We start from the raw sequence: 25,240 nt of genomic DNA, 5'->3' as shown, positions 1-25,240 counted from the left end.
GTAGTGTTAGCCAGTGTAGCACTGCCAAACCTGTAAGGATGCTGCAGGTTTTTCTTCCCAAGGTGGAGAACCTTGCATTTTTTGGTGTTAAACACCATCAGGTTCTCATCCACCCATTTCCTAGGCCTGTCAAAGTCAGCTTGGATCACCCTCCTGTCCTCAGGTGTGGACGCTTTACCCAGAGTTTGGTGTTGTCGGCGAACTTGGCCAGTCTGCTTCTGACACCAATGTCCACATCATTAATAAAGATAAAGTTAGCCAGTTTTGCTAAGAGGTGATCATGGGATACCAGATCGAAGGCTTTTTTAAAGTCAAGATATACGATATCAATCTCCTCTCCCTTGTCCAGCTGATAGGTCACCTGGTCATAAAAGGAAATAAGATTGGTCAAGCAAGACCTACCCACAACAAACCCGTGCTGGCTATCCCTCAGGATGTTGCCATCGGCCAGTCTGCTAAGAATGGCCTCTTTGATAATCTTTTCTAAGACCTTCCCCAGGATAGAGGCCAGGCTGATGGGCATGTAGTTTGCCGGATCTACTTTCCTCCCTTTCTTGAAGATAGGCAGCACATTGGCCTTCTTCCAATATTTGGGCACTTCACCAGAGCACCAAGAGCTCTCAAAGATTCTTGCCAGGGGCTGAGATATGATGCTAACTGGCTCCTTGAGTACCCTGGCGTGTAAACTGTCAGGGCTGGCTGACTTGAAGGTATCCAGCCTCTCAAAGTGTTCCTTCATGAGGTTAGCATTCCTACTTACAGGAGGTTGCTCTTGGTTGACTTCAGGGATCATGGTAGGGTGCGAGGGAGAAGGGAGTCCCTTAAGTATATAGGACTCAGACTGTTTAGAGCCCTATAGGTCAAAGCCAATACCTTGAATGTGCACAGAAAGCTGTTATTATGATAGATGTTCTGCAATAATGCAACAAGCTCTCTCACTCCTCAAATATGGTCATATATTTTAAGTATACATATTTCATTAGGCCATTGTTGCCATTTTTAGAGTAATGACAAACTAAAAATAATCTTAATTGTCTTCTTTCTTCTTTTTTTTTGGAAAAGGGAAACAGAAAAAATATCTAGGCTTACAAGTTCTACAGGTTAACTAGGACAACAGGTTGTACAGCTAGGGGCTAAAAGCAATATACTGTACATTTTGAATATAACTCTACAATTATTTAAGTAGAATATGTGAGGTCAAGTGCATCTTGGGCAAAACCAACTAAGATTTGTTTCCCTGCTTTTTACGTCTTTGTTTTGAAAAGCATGCATGTAGGATTACAATAGTCTGTACTTAATTTTACCAAGAGACCAAAAGCTTAAAGCTAAAGGTGGAAGTTGCATTGATTGATTTTAAAGAGATGGGGCATGAAGGAGGAAAAATGAAGATGTGAGACACCATTCTTGTGGTGCATGGTGTATTTTTTTATGGTGGTGGTATTGTATTTCAGTATAATCTCTGCAGCATGGGTTTGATCCTGTTTTGTCCTTGTGCACTGAAATCATGCAGACTTTTCAAAGATCCTTAGTTGTAGGCCTACTGTAAGAGTTTTGCAGGTGCAGTTTAGAAGAGTCCTTTGATAATTAGGTCTTTTAAAATCTAATTATATATCATCAACCTTCATTTATGTGGGCCTAAACTTTGCTCTGCCCTTTTTAACAAGATGATACCCCTGTTGGTCCATATTTAGGACCCTTTGTAATAACATTTTTTTTCCCAGACTCTTAAGATGGAGGAGAACATTTTAATAACTGGTATGACAGAATAATGTATCATAGTTAGCCTGCAGTGAAAGGATAATAAAAGAGATTCAAACTTAATTTTACAAGTTAAAGAATGGACAGCATTTTTTTAAACCAGGCAAGAGATCTCTGAAGTGTGGTTTTAGTTTTGACAGCCAATTAAGGGAGAAAAGAGAAGTGATGAATTTTCTCGGGTATTACAGATTTTAATGTGATTTCTGATAATAAACCTATTTTGTTAATTAGGTTACAGAAGGTCCACAGTGAGATTATCACATACAAGACTGATGCAACAAATAGCTAAGGCATACTAAAGCAGTTATGTGGGTTATTTGCTTACTCCCATTATGAAGACAGTGTATTCACTAGTCCTTAAATTCATCATGCATATAATATTGGATGATGAGGTTAGTTAGCTGCAGTGAATTTCCATTACCCTCTTATGGCAGGTTTTGTGCTCTTGGGATATCCACTAGCTTTCCTTCAAAGCCCAGACACTTTAACTGTGACTTGTCAAGATGCCATGCCTGCTACCTTGGGCTCCTCTCCAATGTGTTTTCCCAGTGCCCCTGTGTGAAGGAGTGAGACAGAGTAAAGAAAAGCCCCGAGGTGCCTTACATGCTGGGCAGGGGAGGTCAGGCGAAGAAAAGCAGCTAGCAGCAACAGACAGGGAAAGTGAAAGCAAGCATCGCTTACAACACGGCGGGCTGGTGGGCTGCACCTGGAGACGGGAAGGAAAGAGAAGCAATCACCACACTTCTGAACCAGCATCTCACTCCATATTGGAGGAGGGAGGCTGCTTTCCGGCCCCGGGGAGGGGCAGAGTGGGGTCAATTCCCTGTAAGACACAGAGAGAGAAGTGGCTGAGCGGTCCGGTGGGCAAGTGTTGCAAAACCTGCCAGAGAAACGCTGCAGGTGCGACCCTGAGAGGAAGGCAGGTGCAGGTCTGCCCACACAAGGCTTCTGATAATCCTTGGAGCAGAGTGACAGCTGAGGATCCGGGGGAGAGGCTAGAAGAATTTCTGTGGGGACTGTGAATGCTCATGAGTAAGCCGGGGCAGGCCTGTGCAGAGCAGTGACTAGATTAACTGATTTTTTTTTTGTTGTGACTTGGACATGAGAGCTTGACCACAGGTGAAGGAGACATGGACTGACAAAGAGACTGAGAGCAGTCGGATTTCACTTTTTTGGATATTTGAGTGCTGGTCAAGGCCAGCCCTGGAGGGGTGTGCACCTAACAAAAGCTGACGGTCACCCTGGTGGCTGAGGGTGGAACAATAGACCAATGGGCAGCATTAATGTCTGGCTGCAGAGAACTATGAGTGCCATCTGGAGAAGCTAGGGTGTGGTAAAGGGGAGGTTTTGGAACCCCACAGAAGAAAACAGGGGTTGAAACCAGGTAGGATCACCTTGGGCATTGCCTCCTAGCAATATAATATCATCAAAGTCGTGGCAGGAGAGAAACATAAGAACAACTTCCTGGAAGACCAGGTGATCCAAAGCCGAAGTCCACCCTGTCACCGCCTGTAGGCAAACAAGCTCAGGGCAGTGGTAGCAAGGCCTACAACACCTACAGTCGTCACACCCTGGTGCAACAATTAGCTGCAAAATAATTGAAGTGGACGTCATAGATATAGTTCCACGTTACACATGAAAATGTTTAGATCTGTAGACTACTAGCTACTCGGAGAGCTTATCTGTTATATACCACTGCATATCTGGTGATTACAGTCCTCTCACTGATGTAGTATTGGTCTGTCCTAATTGCATAATATAGCACTTTCCCTAGCATGGAATACTTTCCCTAATTCAATTCTTCTTACCATTAAAAATCATAAATAAAATTAAAGTTTATGAATAAAATAGCAATTAAAAATACAGCTTTCCTTCTGAGAGAGGAAGACAAAACAGGAGAAAGAATCACATGTAGTTGATGCTGCTTACATTGCTTAATTCACTGCTTCAGGATACACAGACACCACAGGGATGGAAGTAGTATAGGAGAGACGGCAATATAAACTGGATTCTAAGTCTTTGTTTGTTATTTTTTTCCAAGAGTTATAGCATAGATAAAAGTTCAAAACCAAAAGATTGTGTTGGTAGTTTTGTTTGGTTTTTGGGGTTCGGTTTGGTTTTAGCTAAGCCTAAGTTTTACAGTTTAGTTCCTGTTTTTGTTTCTCATTAAACAGAAACTTTCTTGTGCTGGAGCTGAGTACCATTTAGTGAGCACATTCACAAATTATTCATCTGTCTTGATTTGTTTTGCTGTGTTTTTTTCCCCTCTGGAGATGTATCTTGCTTTCTCCAAGACTTCCCACCATTCTACCTTTCATTTGCCATTTACAAAGTGGAATGCCAACGTCAGTGTGCAAACAAAGAGAATGAAACACACCCTTATTAAAATATGGAGCACAAAGAGCCAGGAGTGGGAGTAGACTGCCAAGTAAATATGTTTCTCCTGAATCTATTTGTAATATATTGCCTTGTCAGTATTGCTAAAAGGAGTTAGGTTTACTCTGGGGTCCTGAGGAGCCCTGAATCCTATTTCAGGGCTCAACTCTGCATCCACTGAAGTTAATTTAAGCAAAGCTTCTATTCATTATAGTGGTACACAATTGGGGCCCTAGGCCCAGAAACAGATGTTGCATTTGTCTCTGGATAGTTTGTGACGGTGTTGGTCTCAGAGCAGAAATATCCTGTGATTGGTGTATGTACATATCACCCTTCTAATCAGGGTTTAGTGAGCAGCTGAGTGTATTGCTGCTTTTCCACCGTGGATGCATTGACTCCGACTTGGGATAACTGTTCAGATACATTTTGAGATGTCCTGGGATAAACTATTAGGGCACGTCCAGATGAGTGCAGTTGTGCGATATGTGGCACTGCAAACGTGTATACTGCACAGTCCTGGGCTCTCTGAACTGCAAGGGCATGCTGGCCAAGCGTGCAATGCTCCGTTTTTTTCCCTGCATTTTTTTTGAGCCTTGGATATCCAGGGTTTGAAAAAAAAATACAGAAAAGAAACCTGATCTAGCGTACACTCAGGCAGCATGCACTGCTAAGGAGTGGAGCTGGGCCACTCCGAGCCACACTGAGGCTGCCAGCCAGACTCTGCCTGGCAGGATCACTGTGGCTGCAGCTCCGGGAGGCCCCTAGGACTCCAGGTAAGGCTGCTGGGACCAGCACAGTGCTGGCCCCAGCCTCCCCTACACCATGCAGGGCAACTTGCCACGTACCAAAGCACACGTGGCATAGGCATTCCCTGGGGAACCAAATGTTCACACACGCCTGGATGCACCCTTAGTGCTTCTCGTCCTGTGAACCTTTTCAGGATTTTTTATAGGACAATGGATGAGGACATCTGAATGACTGCACTTTGTTCTGAGATAAAATAGATAAATCCTCAATTAAATCCCAGGACAAATGTGGCACCTGTTTGTAGAGTAAGAAAGTAAGAGCTAAGGGCACCTATATATGAGTAGCAAGCCTGCTCTGACATTCTGTAATTACAGCGTGTCAGAACAGACTTGATTAATCATGCTTCAGCAGACTCCAGTGTCTCGTATATTAGCATCCCTGCACTGAAAAATGGGGTTGAGGGCACTTTAACTAAAGCTTATTTGATAAGCTTTAGATAAAGTGCTTTCGCTGCCATTTTTCAGCGTGGGGACGCTGATATGAGATGCTCTGGGTACTTTAATTAGAGAGGGCCTCCAAACTACTCTAATTAAAGTGCCCCCCTCTCCTCCCACTCCCAGAGCCCATGTATTAGCACCCTAAGAGAGTAAGAACAGGCATACCTATCACCTCACATTCAGGAAACAACACCAAAAACTAATACCTTAGTACAAAGTAAGAATCCTTTCTGCAATTTTCAGCTGAAATCTTCAAATCACTTTATCACTGAAACTATTTTGTACTCTGAGGCTAGGGACAGACATTACACATAAACAAGTTTAAGTGATCAAAAATGGTATAACCTGTAACAGAACAGAAATTCAGTGAACATACAGCAGTTTGAAATGGCTGAAATGGCTTGAGATAAACCTGGTTCAATGTAATATTAGACTTAACTGATTTGGCTCAAACTAGTTTATGCAATGTCTGTCCCAGACCCCTTCCTGGTTTAACTTAAACCAGAGTCCACCAGCATTCCAGATGCTTTGCAGCCATAGGCAGGTCTCTCTACTCCAGAGCAGGGCTGACCACGACCCTCTGCCTGGATTCCATTTCTCCCTTGCCGCTTCCTGCTCAAGTAGGCATTTCCCCCTCCCTTCTCCCACAGTACAGACCATAGCCAGTATGTGGTATGCTAGTTAATGCTGAGAGATGTCTGTGTAAGGCGGACAGGGCAGTGTCTGCTTAGGGCTTTTTGGAGCTAATCAACAGGTCAGCTGGTAATGTCCCTCCATTCCTTCCTTGGAAAAAGTTGTTTAAGAAGAGCTTGAACTAATGAGAGAGGCTTTTGTTTTCTTGATGGGGTGCTAAATGCTCTATCAACTCCCTGCTGGCTCCTTGGGGGTGGTGAACCCCTCCCTAATTAGAGCATCCTGCCAGGGCCTGGCCACACTCCTCTTCAGCTCAGCACTATGGAAGGGAAGGGAGGGCTGCTGTAGTGCTCCCCAGCTTCTAGCCTGAGCCACTGCAGGCACGTGCCTGCATTTTTCTCAGTCCAGAGGGAATGCCTGTGTGGTTACAAACTGGTACAGCCTAGCCATGTTAGACTAACCTGAATCAATTCAGGCTCAGGCTTTTTGAACGTCTGTCCCTAGCCTGTGTCTTTAAAACTGAGGATTGGGAGAAATTGAGTAATTGTAAATTGTTTTCTTGAAGTTATGACCAACTAATTTTTAGGCCATTGCCTGGTTATGGAGTAGGCTTACAAACCTGAGCTATCTTTAATCTAGATACCACAAATCATGGGCAACTGGTGCCCCCCACAGCGACCAGTCAGTGACAGCCAATCTCGCTGACCAGAAAGCAACTGTGGCACTCCTGGAAGTGGCCGCAGTGCTTATTTGATGCTCACCTCCCCAGCCAGTGCTCTCAAGGGGGCACTAGTGCTTCCACCTGCCCCTCCTGCCCATCGCCTAAGCAGGGAGCATAGCCTGTCAGGGGGTGCACCAGCACTCTCAGGTGGTGCATGTGAACCCCCTATACATCACCACTGACACAAATAACAACACTAGTGAAGATGTAACAGTTTGGACCTCACTGCAAGCTGTACAAGCCTGACGGGCCCCTAGGTGGGTAACTGGATAGCCAATCTGTGCTGTCAGGTATTTACTATCAAATAGTCTTGATATATTTAAAGAGAAGCCAGGTATGTATATTCACAGTGCAAACACATATTTGTTTGGCTGTATAGAAGTACCCTTATATAATAAAATAAAAATATAAAGATCTGCCAAACAAAGAAGTTTATGTCACAGTATGAGTTTTCTTTTACTTTAAAAGCATTGTAACACATCTGTGTTGAATGAGTTTGAGTGCTCAACTTAATTAAGGCATGGCATAAGAGTGTATTGAGGTTAAAATCCTATATACGTGTATTTCCTTGTATATTTTATGAGACCCCTTTCTTCTGTCATTCAGCACTGATACTGTATTCCCTTTCAACCATTTTCCTCCTTTGCATTTGCTGTCTCTTTCTCTCTGAGGGCCAGACTGTAGCAGAATTACCTGGAACGTGCTCTCATCTCTAAATGTTACATTGAGAAGTCTTTCGGTAACACTGCAGCAGTCAGCCTGAGCAAGTGTTTTGGGACAGCGTGTTCTTCTGCAATGGAAAGAATATTGCAGACAAAGAATGCTGTCGGCCAATTTAGCAAAAGATTGTTAGATCTTGCCCACCAGTCTGTGAAAGAAGAGGATTTTCTCTGTTGATCTCTTCATTTTTTCCTTTTTTAATTTTTTTAATCCTCTCTCTCCTCCTGCTTGTTAGAAACTTCCTGGAATAAATTTCCTAGTATGGATATTTCCTGTTCATCCTTACATCAAAAGTAATTCAAACACCAGGGTTGATCAGCTGAGCATCCTTGGGCCATTGCACAGTATTCATGGAGAGGCAGTACAATTTCAAAGCCATGCAGAGGAGGAGGAGAAGAGGAGGAGATGCATGCATACATTATCTTGTTTGATAATGGGTTTGCACACACAATGTGCTTCCTCTTCAACATTCTGAAATGTAGCCTCCAAATGCCCTTTGCTGATGCAAGGCAGATGGGGAAGAAGCTCCATTCTTTTAAGTCATCAGCTAGACAGTAATAAAATGGGGAGCTTGTGCTGATGGTTAGTCATCCCTCAGGATCAGGAGATTACGAGCTAGATTTCAGGATGTATGGTCCATAGAGAACAAGTGACAAGTCTGGGTTTGTGCTCAACACTTTCTCTCCTTTTGCTTTAAGGATGGACTTACTCCACTCCACTGTGCTGCACGAAGTGGGCATGATCAGGTTGTAGAGCTTCTTCTGGAACGAGGTGCTCCACTGCTTGCAAGGACAAAGGTGTGTATCTTATTAGAAGAACAAGCTTACATCATAAAATTCTTTCAAAGTAATTATTAGGTACATTGAAAGGCTGAGGAGGGCTTTTAGAGACATGCTTCTCACCCCCAGGAAATGTCTAGGACTTGATGGATAAACAGTTTGGATAAAGTGTACAAAAAAAGAAACTATTTTTCTATTAGAAATTGTACTGACATCTTCAAATAAGGAGAATTGGAATTCATGAGTGAACCACCCCACTGTTTTTATCAGGGTAGGTTTCCATATATTATAGACAATGGCAGGGAATGTTTTGGTAGTCTTTTCTCATCCCATAGCTTGGGAATTTACTAATATGCCATCCTAGGATCACGGAAAGGAGACATAGGATAAAGGTTTCACTTAGTCCCACTCATCCAGTTTTCCTGTTTTGTTTGTTTGTTTTGGGCTAGTTAACTTCAATAAATAAAGAGTTGCCCACATTTCATGGTACATTATTCCATACTCTTTTGGTTATTTTAGAGTATTCCCATTAGTGAATATAGCCACTAGGTAATTCTATTTAATAATAATAAAAAAGATTTCCTCCCATCAAATTCCCTTCCTCAGTCAGGAGAAGTATATATAATACAAATATAATACCTAGTCTTCATTTAGTACTTCTCACCAGAAGAACTGAAAATAATTTACCATGCAAATCATTATCCCCATTTTACAGATGGGCTATAGAGAGAGAAGTCATGCAGCAAGATCACTGAAAGAACCAGGAATAGAACCCAGGTCTTCCATAATCCCACTTGGTGCTCTGTCCATTTGGCAATGGTGCCCCTTCTACAATACATCAAACAGTGATGCAAGCAGGTGTTAGACAGCCATATTAATTGAATGCTGTGGTACCCTGGACTGCCCAGTCTCTGAATACAATTAGAGATTGTCCCTTTGTCTGTGTACCTTTCATAATAAATTATACCTAAGTAGGTTGTGTATTCCCTTACCATAGAGGTAATATTGTTTCTATATGTAGGGTAAAACTGACATATTAAAAATATGGTACCATTTCTGTTTAGAAATTAGAGCTAGTTCAATAAGTGGCAAATTACCATTTGATTAATCACAACTTACAACTGGTCATCACCATATTTACTCAAATACCATGCACATTTTTTTCCTAAAACTTTTTTCCTCTTTCCCTAACATTTTCCCCAAATTAGGGTGTGTTCTTAAGGGTAGATACTGATTTCTGGTGCCAATTTGGCAGTGGCTGTGAGAGGTTGAAAACTGCAGCTTTAGTAATGATCAGGATCCATTCATGTGGTCAGGATCCCCTGTGGTCACAGAACAGTCTTTCAGGGCCCTGGCAGGGGGCTGGGGTGGTGTGGGAAATAAGGCACATGGTTGACTGCCCAGAGGTCTCAAGTTAAAGGCCATAGAAGTGCTCACAGTGCAGCCAGTTGGATCCCCATGAATCTACAAATTCTGCTGAATATCTTGTCACCAGGACTTAAAAAAGGAAGGAAGACCCCTGGACAGATCTTAACACAGGTGCTAAAAATCAGTCATCCTGCCATGCTAGACATGTGTGGCATAAAATTTGTCTGATCCCAGTTGTGTCACTGCAGGTGCATGGAGAGCTGGGCATTGGGAACTAGTCCCTGGTGCCTCGCTTTCTTTGGTTCTCTTTTGACTTCGCAGTGCCGAGCAAGTTGAAAACTACATTGTGCAGCCCTCCATCAAGCTGTACCATGGTGCCTTACGTGCCAGAATGTGAAAAGCTCATTAGCCCTGTAGGGCTGCCCTGTATGGCTTTCGTCTTTCTGGTACAGGGAGTGTAGATGCAGCCTGATGGATGGCTGGACTGTGTGGGAAGCCCATCAACATCTAAAGCAGCTATGCAACCCATTGCCAAATGTGCCAAATGTTCGATTAAACCATGATGCAAACCAATCACAAAGATGTTCCACATTTAATTTGGATGAACTTTGTGTCTGGTTTGCCATTTTATTGCACCATAAATTGACAGTATGTGTGGCATGTTACAATTTATTGTACAATTAACATGCTAATTGTACACTAAATAGAACATCTGCCAGGCCCTCAGAGTAATTAAAATAAATTCTTATTTATGGAACCATAAAACAACACAGTCTGGTTCTAGTGTCTGAGCTGTATTCTGAGTTTGCTTAATATATTGTGTATTCCTAAATTCACCATACATTATCTATTGCATCTGGAATATATTTTCAGTTCATCTGCCAGTCTGCTCTGGAATGTCGACATATACTATTAACTGATTGTTGAGCTATGCATTTCAGTGGTGGATGAAGTTATTCCCACAGTCTGTGTAAAACATGATGGGATTTTTTTGATGGGAAAAACATGAGTTACTTTTACTGAAAGCTTATGTTTTGTTTTCTGTGGACACAGAATGGACTCTCTCCACTTCACATGGCTGCCCAGGGTGATCACGTGGAATGTGTCAAACATCTACTGCAGCACAAAGCTCCTGTTGATGATGTCACACTCGATTATCTTACTGCTTTACATGTTGCTGCACACTGTGGCCATTACCGTGTCACCAAACTACTCCTGGACAAGAGAGCAAATCCCAATGCTCGTGCTCTGGTAAACCCGTCCCTTACATCTAATGCAATATGCCTGCATGCCTGCAAGTGGGAGATCTGCCTCAAAAAGGCCAACTGAAGGCCCCATCCAGCAGATTCTATTGAACCATATTGAGTGTAGTGCTTATTGCTCTGAACAGTCCTATTTAAATAGACTGTAAGGGCCAATGCTTTAAGTCCTGGTTAAAACTTAATGTAGGGCTTTTTCTTTAGTGGGACTACTCCAAGGTAGCAAGCATGGTGTTCAGTAAGAATTGTCTGCTTGATTAGGTCTCGAAACTGCACAGTTCTCAGAATCACAGTATCAGTGATTCCACGTATTTGATAATATGGCCTTTTGTTCTATGCCATATAGTTGTGCAGTTCACATTTTTAATCATTTTAACTGAATGAAAGTGCTAGTTAGCAGGAAGATAATTGTTCTGCACATGGTAGGACTTTTTAATAAAATTAATTAGCACATATTTTTGATAAAGGACAGAATATTAGGGGGGGTTACATGTATTTTTTAGCAAATATTGCTATTTAAAATGTCCATTGTTTTGGCTTTTTATTTTACCGGTGTGAAAATGAAAATATCACATATATAATTTCATTTGCTGAGTGACCTGCCCATTGTCTCCTAAACTGCCATTAAAATGTCCGATTTGGCTTTATAAATGTGTAAGGATTTCAAAAGTTGTTAATCCTGTACTCGTACCATACACAAAACTCCCATTGACTCCAGTAAGTGTTTTGCTGTTATACAGCTGATTATGCATAGGATGAAATTTTAAATAATGAACAAATTACTCTTGATTCAGTTACTGGAGAGTGGCAAGCACTGCAGAGTTTGAGCACCTAGGAATTACAAAGTAATTAAAGTGCTCAGTGTGGACTCTACCTTTGCCTGTTGCACCCAGTGCCTTGCATGTATTGTATGTCTCTTCCCCCAGCCTTTTGCACCCTGTGTTTTAGCCTGGAGTTCCTTTCCTTTCCCTGCCCAACCCTAGTCCCATGTATGCCCACTTTACTGTTCCTGCCCTAATCTCCATGTACTTTCTTGCATTTCATACCCTTTCTGTACCCCAAATCTCCTGTTCTTTGCCATAGCTCCTCTTCTAGGTCTTCCTACCCAACAGCTTCCTCTGATGCCTTATCTGTCTTCTTCAGTGCTCATTTCCTTCTCAGCTGCACATTTTTGTTATCAGTCTTTAGTACATTTTTCCTAGGGCCCTGCACATATCCCCTATATACCTGCTTCAGTCTCCCATCTTTCTTTTAGGCCTACCTGGGCATTCCTGGTTTTTCATGCCTTTTCTTTATTCCTTTTTGACTCAGATTCTGCTTTTATCACACTCCAGGCTCTATCAGCTAACTTTCCTCCTTCAAATGCATCTTCTCTTTCCTCCTCAACTCTGTTTCATCCATTCATTTCTTGCCCCAGATCTATGGTTCCTAGTCCTCTTACCATCTCTACTTCCTGTCCAGCTCTTTCCCATCTGTGCTATTCATCTCTGCTTTATTTATAGTTAAAATGATGTTCTCTACACACTAAAAAAGGTCATTTGTATATACCACTTGTATGTTGAGCTCAGAAATACTTCCGCAAAGTATGCCCCATGTATTTGTTCCCCCTCTGCATGCACTAAATCCTGGAAATGAAGCAATGTGGGTACCTTAAAGTGGCATGCTAATAAGCCCGTCCAAGACAGAACGTCTAAGAGTGGGTCTGGGCACAAACTAAAGGCCAGTCCAAAGTAGCAGAATTGTCTCATTTATAGGATTTGGCATGCATAGGATAGGAGTGAGTAAGGGTACTGTTGGGCTCAGCACAAAAGTTTGAGCACCTCACCTCCAGAGGGCCAACAAAACAAACAAAATAAAATGAACTGGGAAGGTCTGACATTTCTGAAATACTGCAGCTTTCAATAAAATGGACCCAAGGATGTGACACAGTGGGTGAAATTTCCACAGGCATTGGTTTCTTTTTGGAGAAGTAGAAGAGTAACAATAAGGGTTCTAATGTGTAAATTAGCTTCAGTCTTAGCAATGGAGTGACTACCCCTGCTCCATAACATTCAGCATGATAAACATTATAATTCATTAGAAATAGTCATTAGAAAGCTTCTCTATCCTTCTTCAAAGAGAAGAGAACAGAATCAAATGACCAGAGAGCGATAAGCAAATGAGTCAGGGGCTTTTAGCATTTGGAGTTGCTTGTTTATAAAGACAATGTTGAGGAAAGCAGATATAACCATAGGGATGCTGAAGGCAAGGCATCTCTGTACATTTTACTTTGGGAGCACCTGAAATGTTATCTGATAGTTCAAATGTGTTTGCAGATAGGCAAAGAGGAGAACTCTGGGACAGCTGATCGATCCCTGCTAGAAGTACTGACAAACTTTTGATGAGATGAATCTACGATTTGCTCTTTAAGGCTAAAACATGAAACTATCTGGATTAGTTAGTTACTGATTATTATTTTTAAAATATTTTCATAAAGGGAAAATCATGACATTCATTTTCAGCCAGATGTTCTTGAAGCAATTAGTTAATGTTTGTTAAATTCTCTGAGGATATAAACATATGTTCCTAGGTTTTGTGATGATTATGCATTTAAAGCATGTTAATGTCAACCTATAGGTAACATTTGTGTTAATAGATGCTAATAAGGGAGTATAACAGCTGCTCTCTCTTTTTCTTTATAAGCTAAGATTTCACTGGCATTAACTAGCTTTACTTCTTGTTCAGTGTCAGCAGTTCTTATCTCTGTCATTAAAAACAATTGTGACAGTCTAACATTGTCTTAAAAACTGTGTTTTTCAAGAAGTGTATACTTAAGATTGGGTTCTCCCAATCTTCCCACCTCTTGTTGCTCAGCTGATGACCCAATCCAGCACCTATCAGTATTCAACAAAGAACATGAGCCTCCTCTTTAACCTCATTGAATTTAATGGCACTTTTTTGAAGCTGAGGTTATGCTTAAATACTTAATCAAATAGTAATTCACCAAAACACAAAAAGAAATGCTTTGTTGAATAGTAGGGCCTCTTTATGTTACTACCATGAGTATTTCCATTGTAGTGAATAATTAATAGTAAGGGAACAAGACAGAGTTAAGTTTTGTTTGAGCGGCCTCATAGGTATGCATGTATACAAATACCTACAAGTATATTAGCTACAATGCATTAATATAAGCTGATATATGGACAGGTACATGATGATATAGATATGGATATTATAGACTGAATATGGATAAATATAGAAGGTTGAAAGTCTTTTTTTATAGAAAAAGAAATTTTACTGGCGGAAAAATGGTCAGTAAAGGATAAGGCTTCTACATTTGTTATGAAACACTTTCAAAGGTGTTACCTTCATCTCTTGGTGTCACCTTCATATACGTCTTTTTCCTCTAGTTGGTAGTAGGTATAATATTTTTGCAACATGCTTTCTGTTACAATATTGACAGTCAGATTGAGAATGCCCATGATTAGTTTTCCATTTCCTCACCAGGGTGGAAACTGAGGAGTGGGTGTTACTAAGACTATAGCAGCCCACATAACACTATTGCTTAGTCTTTTCACCACTGTCTTGTAACAACTGTGTCTGAGGAACAATGGGATCAGATATTCTAACGCTTCTGCTTGCGGTACACCAGCATGATGCTGTGTGGGAACTGCAGCTGCATGTTTTTAACTAACATGATTGTCTTTTGCACAGAATGGTTTTACTCCACTGCACATTGCCTGCAAGAAAAACCGCATCAAAGTCATGGAACTCCTGGTGAAATATGGGGCTTCAATCCAGGCAATAACAGAGGTAGAAAAGTATTTTGTCTCTTCCAGAAACATACCTTCTTTCTCTTCCTTTGTATTAGAAATGTCTTCCTCTTTCTTATATCATTTGCACGTACGTTGTATTAAAATGAAGAAGCCCAATCCCCCTCCCCCCTGTGCAGAGGAGTAAAACTGCTGTTGCTTTGTTTCGCAGTCTGGCCTCACACCAATACATGTGGCTGCATTTATGGGCCACTTGAACATAGTCCTCCTTCTACTGCAGAACGGAGCCTCTCCAGATGTCACTAACATTGTGAGTATGGCTTGGACTAAAATAATCACTGTGCCAGCTCCCACAGCAAGGGGCTAAGCTGCCATGCAACCCAACCAAAGGTCACATTTTAGTGAGTATTACTGAATGAAAGTCTGTGACATCCTCCTATGTGTGTCAAAAGTTTGTGAAAGGGAAAAGCTGGTTAGGGAACAGGCTCAATAATTCTTTTGTGGTATTAAAGCTTTAGCATGTTTCTCAACAGCACTTGCACTGGTAACGGTTTCCTTTGAAAAAGGATCCTGTCAAGGTTATTAGAGCACTGGAAGGAAGAGTTTGCCTTTTGGTTCTGAATGCTGGAAAAGGCCCAAAGTAAATAGATACAGTTATGGTAACTTCAGTGAAGTTGTGCCATTAAATAGACAAAGAGCTTATAAAGATTTAAATTTACTCTCCTAAATTTTTAAAGTAAAAACTGTTCCTTTAAAGGGAACTGTTCCTTTATTAAGAATGGATGTAATTTCTACAGAACATTTCTTTTTTTTTTTTTTTAATATAGAAAATGTGACCTTTGGAAGGTAACACTAAATGCAGGCCCTGACTTGCCATGGAAATTAGTGTTTGCATATCAAACATCCCATTACCCAGGAATAAATCAGATCATGATGGTTTCCTGGGTTTCTGTTACATGGATTGTTTGAGTCTTTTAATGTAGATAAATGTTAACTTGTTCTTCTGTTCTTTTCCCATAAGTAATATTTTAAATATAAAAAGACGTGTCCCATAACATTAATTCATATGCACCTAGCTGGCCAAGTTTTTTTTTTCTAGAAAACAAGCCAATCTGGGGGAGTCCAGCAACAATTTTTTTTTCTTATTTTAGTAGAGACAAATTTTATTCGTGACAAAAATGGTCACTGTTTTTGTACTTTCACTGTGAAAGTGATATTTAGTTAGTTACAGTATCAATAGTAAAGTACCAAGTAATGTTGTGAAGGAAACTAAGTTAAGAAAGGAATAAAGTTGATAATGCAGATGGTTTACATGGTTTAATGCCAAATTTAGCACTTTACAATTATCTGTGCTAGGTCGTTGCCTCAGCTTCTCATTTCGTAAGCTAAGTGCTCCTATTTGAATCACTAATTATCTTCAAATTACTAAATTATATTACTTATTAAAGTATTCATTTTACAAATTGCTGCAAGTATAGAATTGATAGAAATTCATCCTTAATAGAATGAAAATAAAATGTTTATTCACATTTGTAAACAGGACATTCAGCAGATAATAGCAAGATACACGACCAAGTTCCACATTCAAGCCCCTAAGTAAAAGGATTGCAAGATTTTTTTTTCATTGTTCATTTACTAATCACAGCTGCTGATCTGATGTAGATTTCAAAATGAGCTTAATTAAATCAATTCCCAGTGAGAAGGGTTTGATGAAGTCCTAAGCTGTGGTAGATTTGAGTTACTTTTTTCACTCTCCCGGTAAGCAACAAAAACTCATAGTATGTGATCAAGTGGTGGAGACAAAGTTTCTAAGTGAGAGGGAGGGAAAGCCTGTGCTAGAAAAATTATATAGCTTAGTTAGACAGGGTCTCAGTCACAAATGGTAGCTATCCATAAAGGAGAAACAGGAGCTTCCTCTTTATATAAGCAGCTGGCAAATAAGGTACTCAATCACCAAAAAGCATTCACATGAGGAGGAAAAATGTTGGGCTGCTATCTATCCTGCTGTGTTATCAAAATAGAAAAGGCAAAGAATCTTCTTTGTTTCAATATGGTAGTGTCTGGTACAACAGGCTCAGACATTGTCTGAGCAGGGACTCCCATGGTCTGTTGTATGAAATTGTCCTCCAAGAAAGTGTTGCACTGTGAAATTAAGCCATCCTCTCCATCATTTAGGGCTATTTTGCTTTAAAATTCCTGTGTAAATATAGAGAAAGAAAGTAAATATTCATTACTTTTTTGCTTTGTTACCCTCCTCCTTGTGTTATATCATTCTCAAACTTCCTAAATGTTATATGCCCATCTCAAATTCTGCCAGCTATAAGGCATGATTAAATAAGATTCATTGCACAGCCTGCAGATAAAACCATGCTGGTGACCGCAGTTTTTGAACACTCTGCACATACTGGCTCAGTCTTGCGCAAACATTGCAAAGCCTGTCTGAAGCTGCCAGCTCTACACAGTATGCAGGAAGAGACCATCTGGAATAACGTCCCCTTCCATCTTGAGGCGCATGTGTTCGGCAGTCTCTTGAGGATCAGGATGCTCTTATCCCCTTGGTTATTTTGAGGCGTACCACAAGCTGAAAGCACCATTATGGGGGAAGCCAGTGAATACTTGTGATTAGGACGGGCTATCATGCACAGTTCCATTTAAAATAATTTTGAGCTGAATATTCTCTGGCTGCATTGCTGGAGCATAATATGGCATTGTTAACCTTTTTTATTTTTTGGTAAGGCTCTGAGTGTGAAATTCTGACTGCACTGAAGTCACAGTAAGCTCCTGTTATCTACAAGAGAATCAGGATTTCACCCTTAGGCAATGTTATTTTTGTAACCACTGCAGCAGTAAGTGATACACAGCCTAACCCCCACAAGACGTATGTGCTTGTGCTTCTGAATCTGTTACAGAGCCTGAATCACCAGATCAGCTCTATTTGAAGTTAGTAGAATTTACACAAGCTGAAAATTACTTGTTTAAGATGTTAAAATCTTTGCTTTTTTTGCAGCGTGGGGAAACTGCACTGCACATGGCTGCGCGTGCTGGGCAAGTGGAAGTGGTCCGCTGCCTCCTGAGAAATGGTGCCCTTGTTGATGCCCGAGCCAGGGTAGGTTCATAGATTTCATAGACATTTGGGCTGGAAGGGACCTTGGAAGATCATTGAGTCCAGCCCCCCGCCCAAAGGGCAGGAAGTCAGCTGGGGTCATAGGATCCCAGCAAGATAAGCGTCCAATTTACTCTTGAAGGTGTTCAATGTAGGTGCTTGAACCACCTCCGCTGGCAGACTGTTCCAGACCTTGGGGGCTCGGACAGTAAAGAAATTCTTCCTTATGTCCAGCCTGAAACGGTCTTGCAGGAGTTTATAACCATTTGACCTCATCATCCCTTGGGGCGCTCTGGTGTTCTAGTGCAGTTTATTCTACCTTCTCTTTTACTTATAAACACAATGAAATAAGCAAGTATAATAAGGAGAGAGAGTTTTTTTCCTTGCAGCAATAGCCCCCACCCCCATGATGCATAATTATCTGATTTCTGGATGCAAAGCCAAATAGGTCTCAGTATAATCGTGTAATATAACTTGCTTACCTGTATTATTTGATCCTTCCAAATAGAGCAGATATGATTTAGAAACGGAGTGGCTGGGTTCTAACTCAGTAGCAGGGTATCCAGCTTAAACGTGACAGTATCATTACGCACACAGCCCCTTGCATTTCTAGGCACCCAATGGCCTCTTTCTCCTCCAAGCACCAGTGGATTCTATGTCAAGAGCTGTTGTTTATTATGGTGGAATAGCAATTTCTTTGGCAAAGCTTTCCATGTGATTCTGTGACTGTAATACTGATTTTTAAACAGTGATTGTTCACACAAATCACAGTAGAAGCTTTAAAGAAAGATGAGATTGAGGACATTTCAAAATGTCAAGGGGAATATTTTCTTTTTTGGAGTACACAGGAGCATTTCTGTACTGGTTACTGTTTGGTCAGCTCTGTCACAGAGGTATAACAGGGCATCTCCAGGCACTGGCCAGTGGCAGTACCAAAAATTTTCCTACCACCTTTATGAAAAAGTAGATTTCAGAAAAAAAAAATCAATGGGGAGAGAGGGAGGATTCCACTATCAGGGTGAGGATTTAAGTTATGCTTCCTCTGCTCACATGCTGGATCCAGATCTACTGATGTACAGCGTGCGAATATATCATTGTAGTGCCTCTGGGATTATTACATATCAAAGGGCTTTTTTTCCATGACAGTAATCGATTAAGGGGTTGTATGTAATCAACCCGAATTTAAATATGCACTTGATATATGCCAGGTCAGATAAAGAAGGAAAATGAGCACAAATGCAGAATAGTTAGAAATTACCTCCAGAGTGCCAGCTTAAGAAACTAATGGGACTACATGTCAAGTAAGAAACTACCAAATGTGGATAAGGATGTCATAAAGTAGGAATGCAAAGAAAGCTGAGCAGTGCCATGGTGCAAGCAATCTTTGTTCAGATTTAAAGATGAAAAGAGAAACAATCTTTTTCCCTGAGCTTCTCCCCTTTAGTTACAATAGCGGATTGGTTAAGATGCATACTGGTACTGATCATTCCCCTAGGTTCTGTTTAAAAAAACAAAACCATGTAGAAACTACTACTAGAATCGCTTAGAATATCGAATACAGGCAGATTCTACCTTGACTAATTATTAACTTGACTTGAGTTGTAGGAGGAACAGACTCCACTGCATATTGCCTCTCGCTTGGGTAAAACAGAGATCGTCCAACTGCTGCTACAGCATATGGCTCATCCTGATGCAGCAACCACGAATGGATATACCCCACTGCACATTTCTGCTAGAGAGGGGCAAGTTGATGTAGCCTCAGTTCTATTGGAGGCAGGTGCCTTACATTCTTTGGCCACCAAGGTAAGATGCTTGTCATTGCACTGTGCTTTTCATGCAATAGGGAAGGCCTAAATGAGATGCAGCTATCAAGTGGGGAGACAGCAGAATTGTAACAGGTGCACTTTCACTTAGAACTGGCCTTTTAATGATAATCAGGCATATTAAAGTGCTGTATAGCAAATTCACTAGACTAGCATATTTTTACAATTCTCTGAAGCTGGAGACTTTGGCTGCCATTGGATATATACTACTGTACTTGGTAATTCATAGATTCATAGATGTTAGGGCTGGAAGGGACCTCGAAGATCATCAAGTCCAGCCCCCTGCCCCAGGGGCAGGAAGTCAGCTGGGATCAAAGGATCCCAGCAAGATAAACATCCAAACATTTCTTGAATGAGTCCAGAGTAGTTGCCTGCACCACTTCTGGAGGGAGTCTAAGACCAATTAAATGGTCTTAACAAATATGTAAGTATTAAGTGCTTCTGTCAGGGATCTTCTTCTACCTATAGCATTAAAGTTAGAATATTTTTTCATCTATTAACTTTTTATTCAATGAAAAATGTGAATTTGGTGATACTGAAGCATTTCAGAAATTAATTTCTGTTTTAGCAAAACCCCAAAAACAATATTACATCATTAATTTTTAATTTTTTATTTCTATAATTTATTTATTCTATATGAAATATTCTTATTTTTTACAATACGCTTTTATTGAGAATATTTTCAATTTTTTTTTCAGATATAAATGTAGTGTGGTTAAACTGCTATACATTTATTCATAGGTTACACAAAATCTTTCATTCAACCCACAACATGTTTTTAGTTAGCCAGTTTTGAAAAAAAATATTTTGTGACAACTGGAAATAAATAGTTTCATTAGATTTTTCAGAACTTCCTGCATACCAAAACTTCAGAGATTTACGCAGTTCTATAAAACGCAATTCAAGTGTTCAAACAAAACACAATAAATCATAACTAGTGTTTTTTAAATCCTTCATATTTAAATGCCTTAATTTTAATATTTTAATATAATAAAAGAAGCCTGATTTCTATCAGCTCAGAGGAAACATTGCCAAAAAGTACACTGCCACAAATCAGGGTTTGTTCACTTTTATTGAAATATTTGTCTTTCATCTGTTCATTTCCATGTCATGAAACATGTCATGGCATAATTAATTATTTCAAAGATCATCCTCAAAATCTTGTGTAGAATTAGTTTTTTCTTGTTTGATCTCCTTGTGAGATATTTATGATTAGATTTTTAAAAGAATTAATAGTGAGAAAGTTGGGTGTGAGGAATGGAATAATGAACCATGAGATCTTTTCCAAATACACCATTGGTGATTGTGATCCAACATAGCATAAAGTAGAAAGATGTGGCCCTTATTTTATAGGCAGAAGGCAAGACAAGGTGGCATATAAGAGACTAACTGATTCAGAGGAGCATAAGCATTTATAGGCAGCAGCCTGTTTCATCAGATGCTGTGAACAGCTCATGGACTATTTATCTATTGCCTATCATAAAATAATAGAAAATTAGGGTTGGAAGGGACCTCAAGGGTTGGAAGGGATTTAGTCTAGCCCCCTGCTCAAAACAGGACCATCCCCAACTAGAAGATCCCAGCCAAGGCTTTCTCTAGCCAGATCTTAGACTCCTCCAAGGGTGGAGAGTCTATAAACTTCCTGGGTAGCCTGTTCTAGTGCTTTACTACCCTCGTAGTGAGAACTCGTTTCCTAATATCTAACTTAAACTTCCCTTGCTGCAACTTGAGACTGCCAGGCACCTATACACATGCATCAAGGCTGCTCCGACCCACTGTAATTATAGTGCATTGGAGCAGACTCAATTGAGTCTGCTAGGGTGTTGTAATTAACATGCTCCAGCAGACTCCAGTGTCATGTGTATCAGTGCCCCCTTGCTGAAAAATGGCAGTGGGGGCGCTTTAACTAAAATTCATTTGATGAGCTTTAGCTAAAGCATCCCCAGCACCATTTTTCACTGCAAGGATGCTGATACACGTGATAATCCAGGCACTTTACTTATAGCTGCTCTCAGACCTCTAATTAAGGCACCCTCCCCTTCCTCCCAGAGCACATGTATAAACACCCATAGTTCCTTGTTCTGTTATCTGACACCACTGAGAGCAGTCTAGCTCCATCCTCTTTGGAACCACCATTGGTGAATTCATGGTGGTTGTTTCTAATCACCTTCCCCAAATGCTTAGGAATGGATTCCTTGAGGACTTGCCCCATGATTTTTCCAAGGGACTGAGGTGAGGCTGACCATTCTGTAGTTTCCTGGATCCTCTTTCTTCCTTTTCTTAAAGATGGGCACTATATTTGCCCTTTTCCAATAGTCTGGAACCTCTCCTGATTCATTGCCATGAGTTTTCAAAGATAATAGCCAGTGGCTCTGCAATTGCATCAGCCAACTCACATTGGCCAACTATGAAAGCTTATTTTTCTCTGTACATGTTAGTCTCTGAGGCTGTAAACATATCTGTTATTTGTGGCAGTTCTGACTGTCCCGGATTTGGATTTAGATCAAAACAGAAGCAGCACACTCAATAAAATATGATAAAAGGCTTTCTCCTAGAAGAAACACCATGTCTGTTTACGGCAGGGGTGGGCAAAATGCGGCCCATGGGCCGGATGTGGCCCAGCAGCCCATTCTATCCAACCCCTGGTGCACCTGAAAAATGTAGAAAATTAATATTTATCTGCCCCTGGCTGCCTGTCATGCAGGCCTCGATGGCTTGCCAAAACTCAGTAAGCGGCCTTCTGCCTGAAAAAATTGCCTGCTCCTGGTTTAGAGCATAAGGTGCCACTCTGCCCTGCCTTCTACCTGACTTCAGACTAATGCAGCTAAACTACCTCCTTCTCCTTATTTTGAAGTTTAAACCATATTTGTTAACAATGGGTATCTTCCAGGGTAAATCAGCCTAAATCAGCAGTTCTCAAACTATAATTCATAGATTACTGGGAGTGCCTGCTGTTTTCCTTTTTTCCCAGCTGATAAATCACATTAAAATATATTAATCTGAAATACACTAAATACTTCCCTAATTTTCCACAGAAATATTTGCTTTTGTTACTGCTGGGTTAGTTACGTAATCCCATAGGAGATGAGACAGACCACAAGGCTACATTCTCTACTATAATGTGATCCATGCTGTGAAAAAAATTAGGAACTCCTGCTCTAACTCTTTATAGGTGGTATTTATAGAATCTGATGACAATGAAATGAACACAGCCCATTGCTCAAATGTCAAGCCAATAAGTCAGTGTGGCTACCTAGTGATGTGTGCAGGACACCTGTTGTCTGCCACTTTCTCTTCTATACCACTAAACTTTTCTTTTAAAAAAAAAAAAATTAAGAAAAAACAATATTTGATACAGACACTGTGTCTAATACTTATTGTCATCTGTATTAACACTTACCAGAAGAGGAGTTTTTAAAAAGGATAACTTTCATTCCTTCTTTCACAGATGTATGCATTTACAAATACCGTCTTGATAGATACATCTCAGTAGACACCATTTGTTTCAACAGAGGTGCAGAGGCTATATCAGAATGTACTGAACATATGTCATTTGCTGCCAGGAACAGATCAGTGTAGTGGATAAATAATTAAAAAATTTTCGCCATAAAACTAAATAAAAATGCATCTGGTTAAAAGCTGATTTCTGAGCACAAATTGAATTGGTATCTTGCTGTCCACATAATTCATATTGCTGATGGAGACTTCATACTGGGTAAAATATTGACTGCTTGCCCCCATGGACATGGGGAAGCATGTGTCAGAGTTGATTAGTCCTGTTATCATGTGTTAACGTGAAGAAAAGTGACTGGTGGTTATAACGGGTGGGGGATTACTTGGGCTGGAGGGCCACTTAGGGAGTTTTGGTGAGCTGTTGCAGCCTGGGTCAACACCTGTGTCCCCCCCACCCTCCTGCTGTGTGAGACCAGGTCAGCACCCCCTCAGCCCACCACAGCTCACCAAAATTCTTTGGCCGTGTCCAGATGAAGATGGCCATGTAGAACGAGGCACAGCAGACACATCTGCAGCACCACATACCACATGTTCAGTTCTTCTCCATGCTGCAAGGGGGCAGTGTGTGTGGGGCAGGGCAAGGGGTGTTGACCCCTAGATATCCAGAGGTCAAAACAACCCAGAGGAAAAAAAAGTGGAGTGGCTCATGTGGGGGTAGTGTGCACTGCTGAAAACTGGAGCCAGCTGACAGCCAGGCTCCATGGGGCAGGATTACCTGCTGATGCAGCCCCGGGAAGCCCCGAGGGCCCCAGGCCCTAGCCTCCACTATCCCACCCAGGGTAACTTGCTGCAAACCAGAGGGCACTTGGCATAGGTGTTCCCTGGGGAGAACTAGTGGCAGCACAAGGTGCGCCGCTGCTAGTTGTCCCCAGGGAACCAAATGTCCCTGGGGGGACACTTAAGGAGCATATCCACATATGTGTGGATGTGGTCCTTAAGTGGTAGATTACTAGACTGGTCCAGGGTGCCACCAACAGTGGTTGGGCGGGATGTGTTTCCATGGAGTGACCCAGGACCCCTGGGTAAGACGTACTTAGCTGAGTGGATAGATGGGGCTGCAGGTGGGTGGGGAGTAGTATCTGGAAGCAGGATAGGTTGTGATGGGGACAGGGATGGGTCCAGGATCATGGGGCGGTGACCATGCAGGACTGGGCTTGGGGCAGAACCATGATCTGCTCTCTGCATGGCCCCACACTCTCACTGCCTTGCAATCCTGGCCTTAGCCCTGCCTGCCTGTCCTGTGTCCAGACACTCTTCTCTGCTTGCCTCATCCCATCTGCTCGACCAAATGTGTTGTGCCCATGGGGGCCTATGCCAGTCTCCATGGAAACCTGCCTGCATGCCCACTCTGTCCAGCTTTCCTGGTAGTGGGCGCAAGGTAGAAAGTTTGGGGTGCCCAGGCAGTAGGGCCAGAGCTGGCAACACTGGCAGTGGCAACCAGAAGGAGCTGCTGCTGCTGGGGAGTTGAGTCCAGCCACCATGCTGCCCAAGCCCTGCTGCATGCCCAGGGGCAGTGAGGCTGGCTGCATGTACCACCAGTGGCCTGAACTGCCCCCTGTGTTTGGACCAGGTAGGGCCAAGGGACCTGCTGCGAGCTGGATAAAATCCCATAGCATTTTGTCCACCCCGTCTCAGAAGATTCAAAGCTAAGTAGTGAAAAAAGTAATAGTAAGCAAATAATCTAAGAATGAGACTCACACACACATGTCTGTCTCTTGAAAACTTTTCAGAAGGGATTCACACCACTGCATGTGGCAGCCAAATATGGAAGTCTAGATGTGGCAAAGCTCCTCTTACAGCGTCGTGCTTCTCCTGATTCAGCTGGCAAGGTAATAATTTAGGTCCTGAAATGCAAAAATCTAACACTATTCTGGATTTTCACCATAGATTTTGGGTGGAAAGTAAATGTAAAAGGATGAGGCAGTTATATTCATGTTACCAAGTTAACTTTATTTAAAACAGCCCAGGACTTGTAGAGATATCTTTTATTAGACCAACAAGAGTTTTGCAAAAAAATTCTTTAATTGCAAGCTTTTGGGCACAAACACCAATTCATCAGGCATTGGAGAAAAGATTGTAAAAGTTCTCCTGGGTAGAAATGAAAGTTCATATTTCATAGGATTTCACAGAGGAGTCAGTAGTTGGAAAACTCCTCGGGGCAGTCAGTTCATAGCTGGTATGGAGTCTCTCA

At 41.4% G+C, this 25,240-nt stretch overlaps 1 protein-coding gene across 11 annotated transcripts in view; it reads left to right on the top strand.

Moving 5' to 3' along the window:
* ANK2 (ankyrin 2) overlaps window positions 1–25,240 on the top strand; it is a 550,591-nt gene that overhangs the window by 391,816 nt on the left and 133,535 nt on the right. For all 11 annotated transcript variants that reach the window (XM_019534075.1, XM_019534077.1, XM_019534078.1 and 8 more), the window contains 7 exons: window positions 8,151–8,249; window positions 10,653–10,850; window positions 14,552–14,650; window positions 14,822–14,920; window positions 17,618–17,716; window positions 19,319–19,516; window positions 24,780–24,878. In XM_019534075.1, the coding sequence (XP_019389620.1) occupies window positions 8,151–8,249; window positions 10,653–10,850; window positions 14,552–14,650; window positions 14,822–14,920; window positions 17,618–17,716; window positions 19,319–19,516; window positions 24,780–24,878 (891 nt within the window). The remainder of the gene's footprint in view (window positions 1–8,150; window positions 8,250–10,652; window positions 10,851–14,551; window positions 14,651–14,821; window positions 14,921–17,617; window positions 17,717–19,318; window positions 19,517–24,779; window positions 24,879–25,240) is intronic.

This window comes from Crocodylus porosus, unplaced genomic scaffold, assembly GCF_001723895.1.
Source record: "Crocodylus porosus isolate Cpor-Errol unplaced genomic scaffold, CroPor_comp1, whole genome shotgun sequence".
NCBI classification, from domain to species: Eukaryota; Metazoa; Chordata; order Crocodylia; family Crocodylidae; genus Crocodylus; species Crocodylus porosus.
Note: the sequence above shows the minus strand (reverse complement) of the source record. Positions and strands in the feature narration are given on the sequence as shown.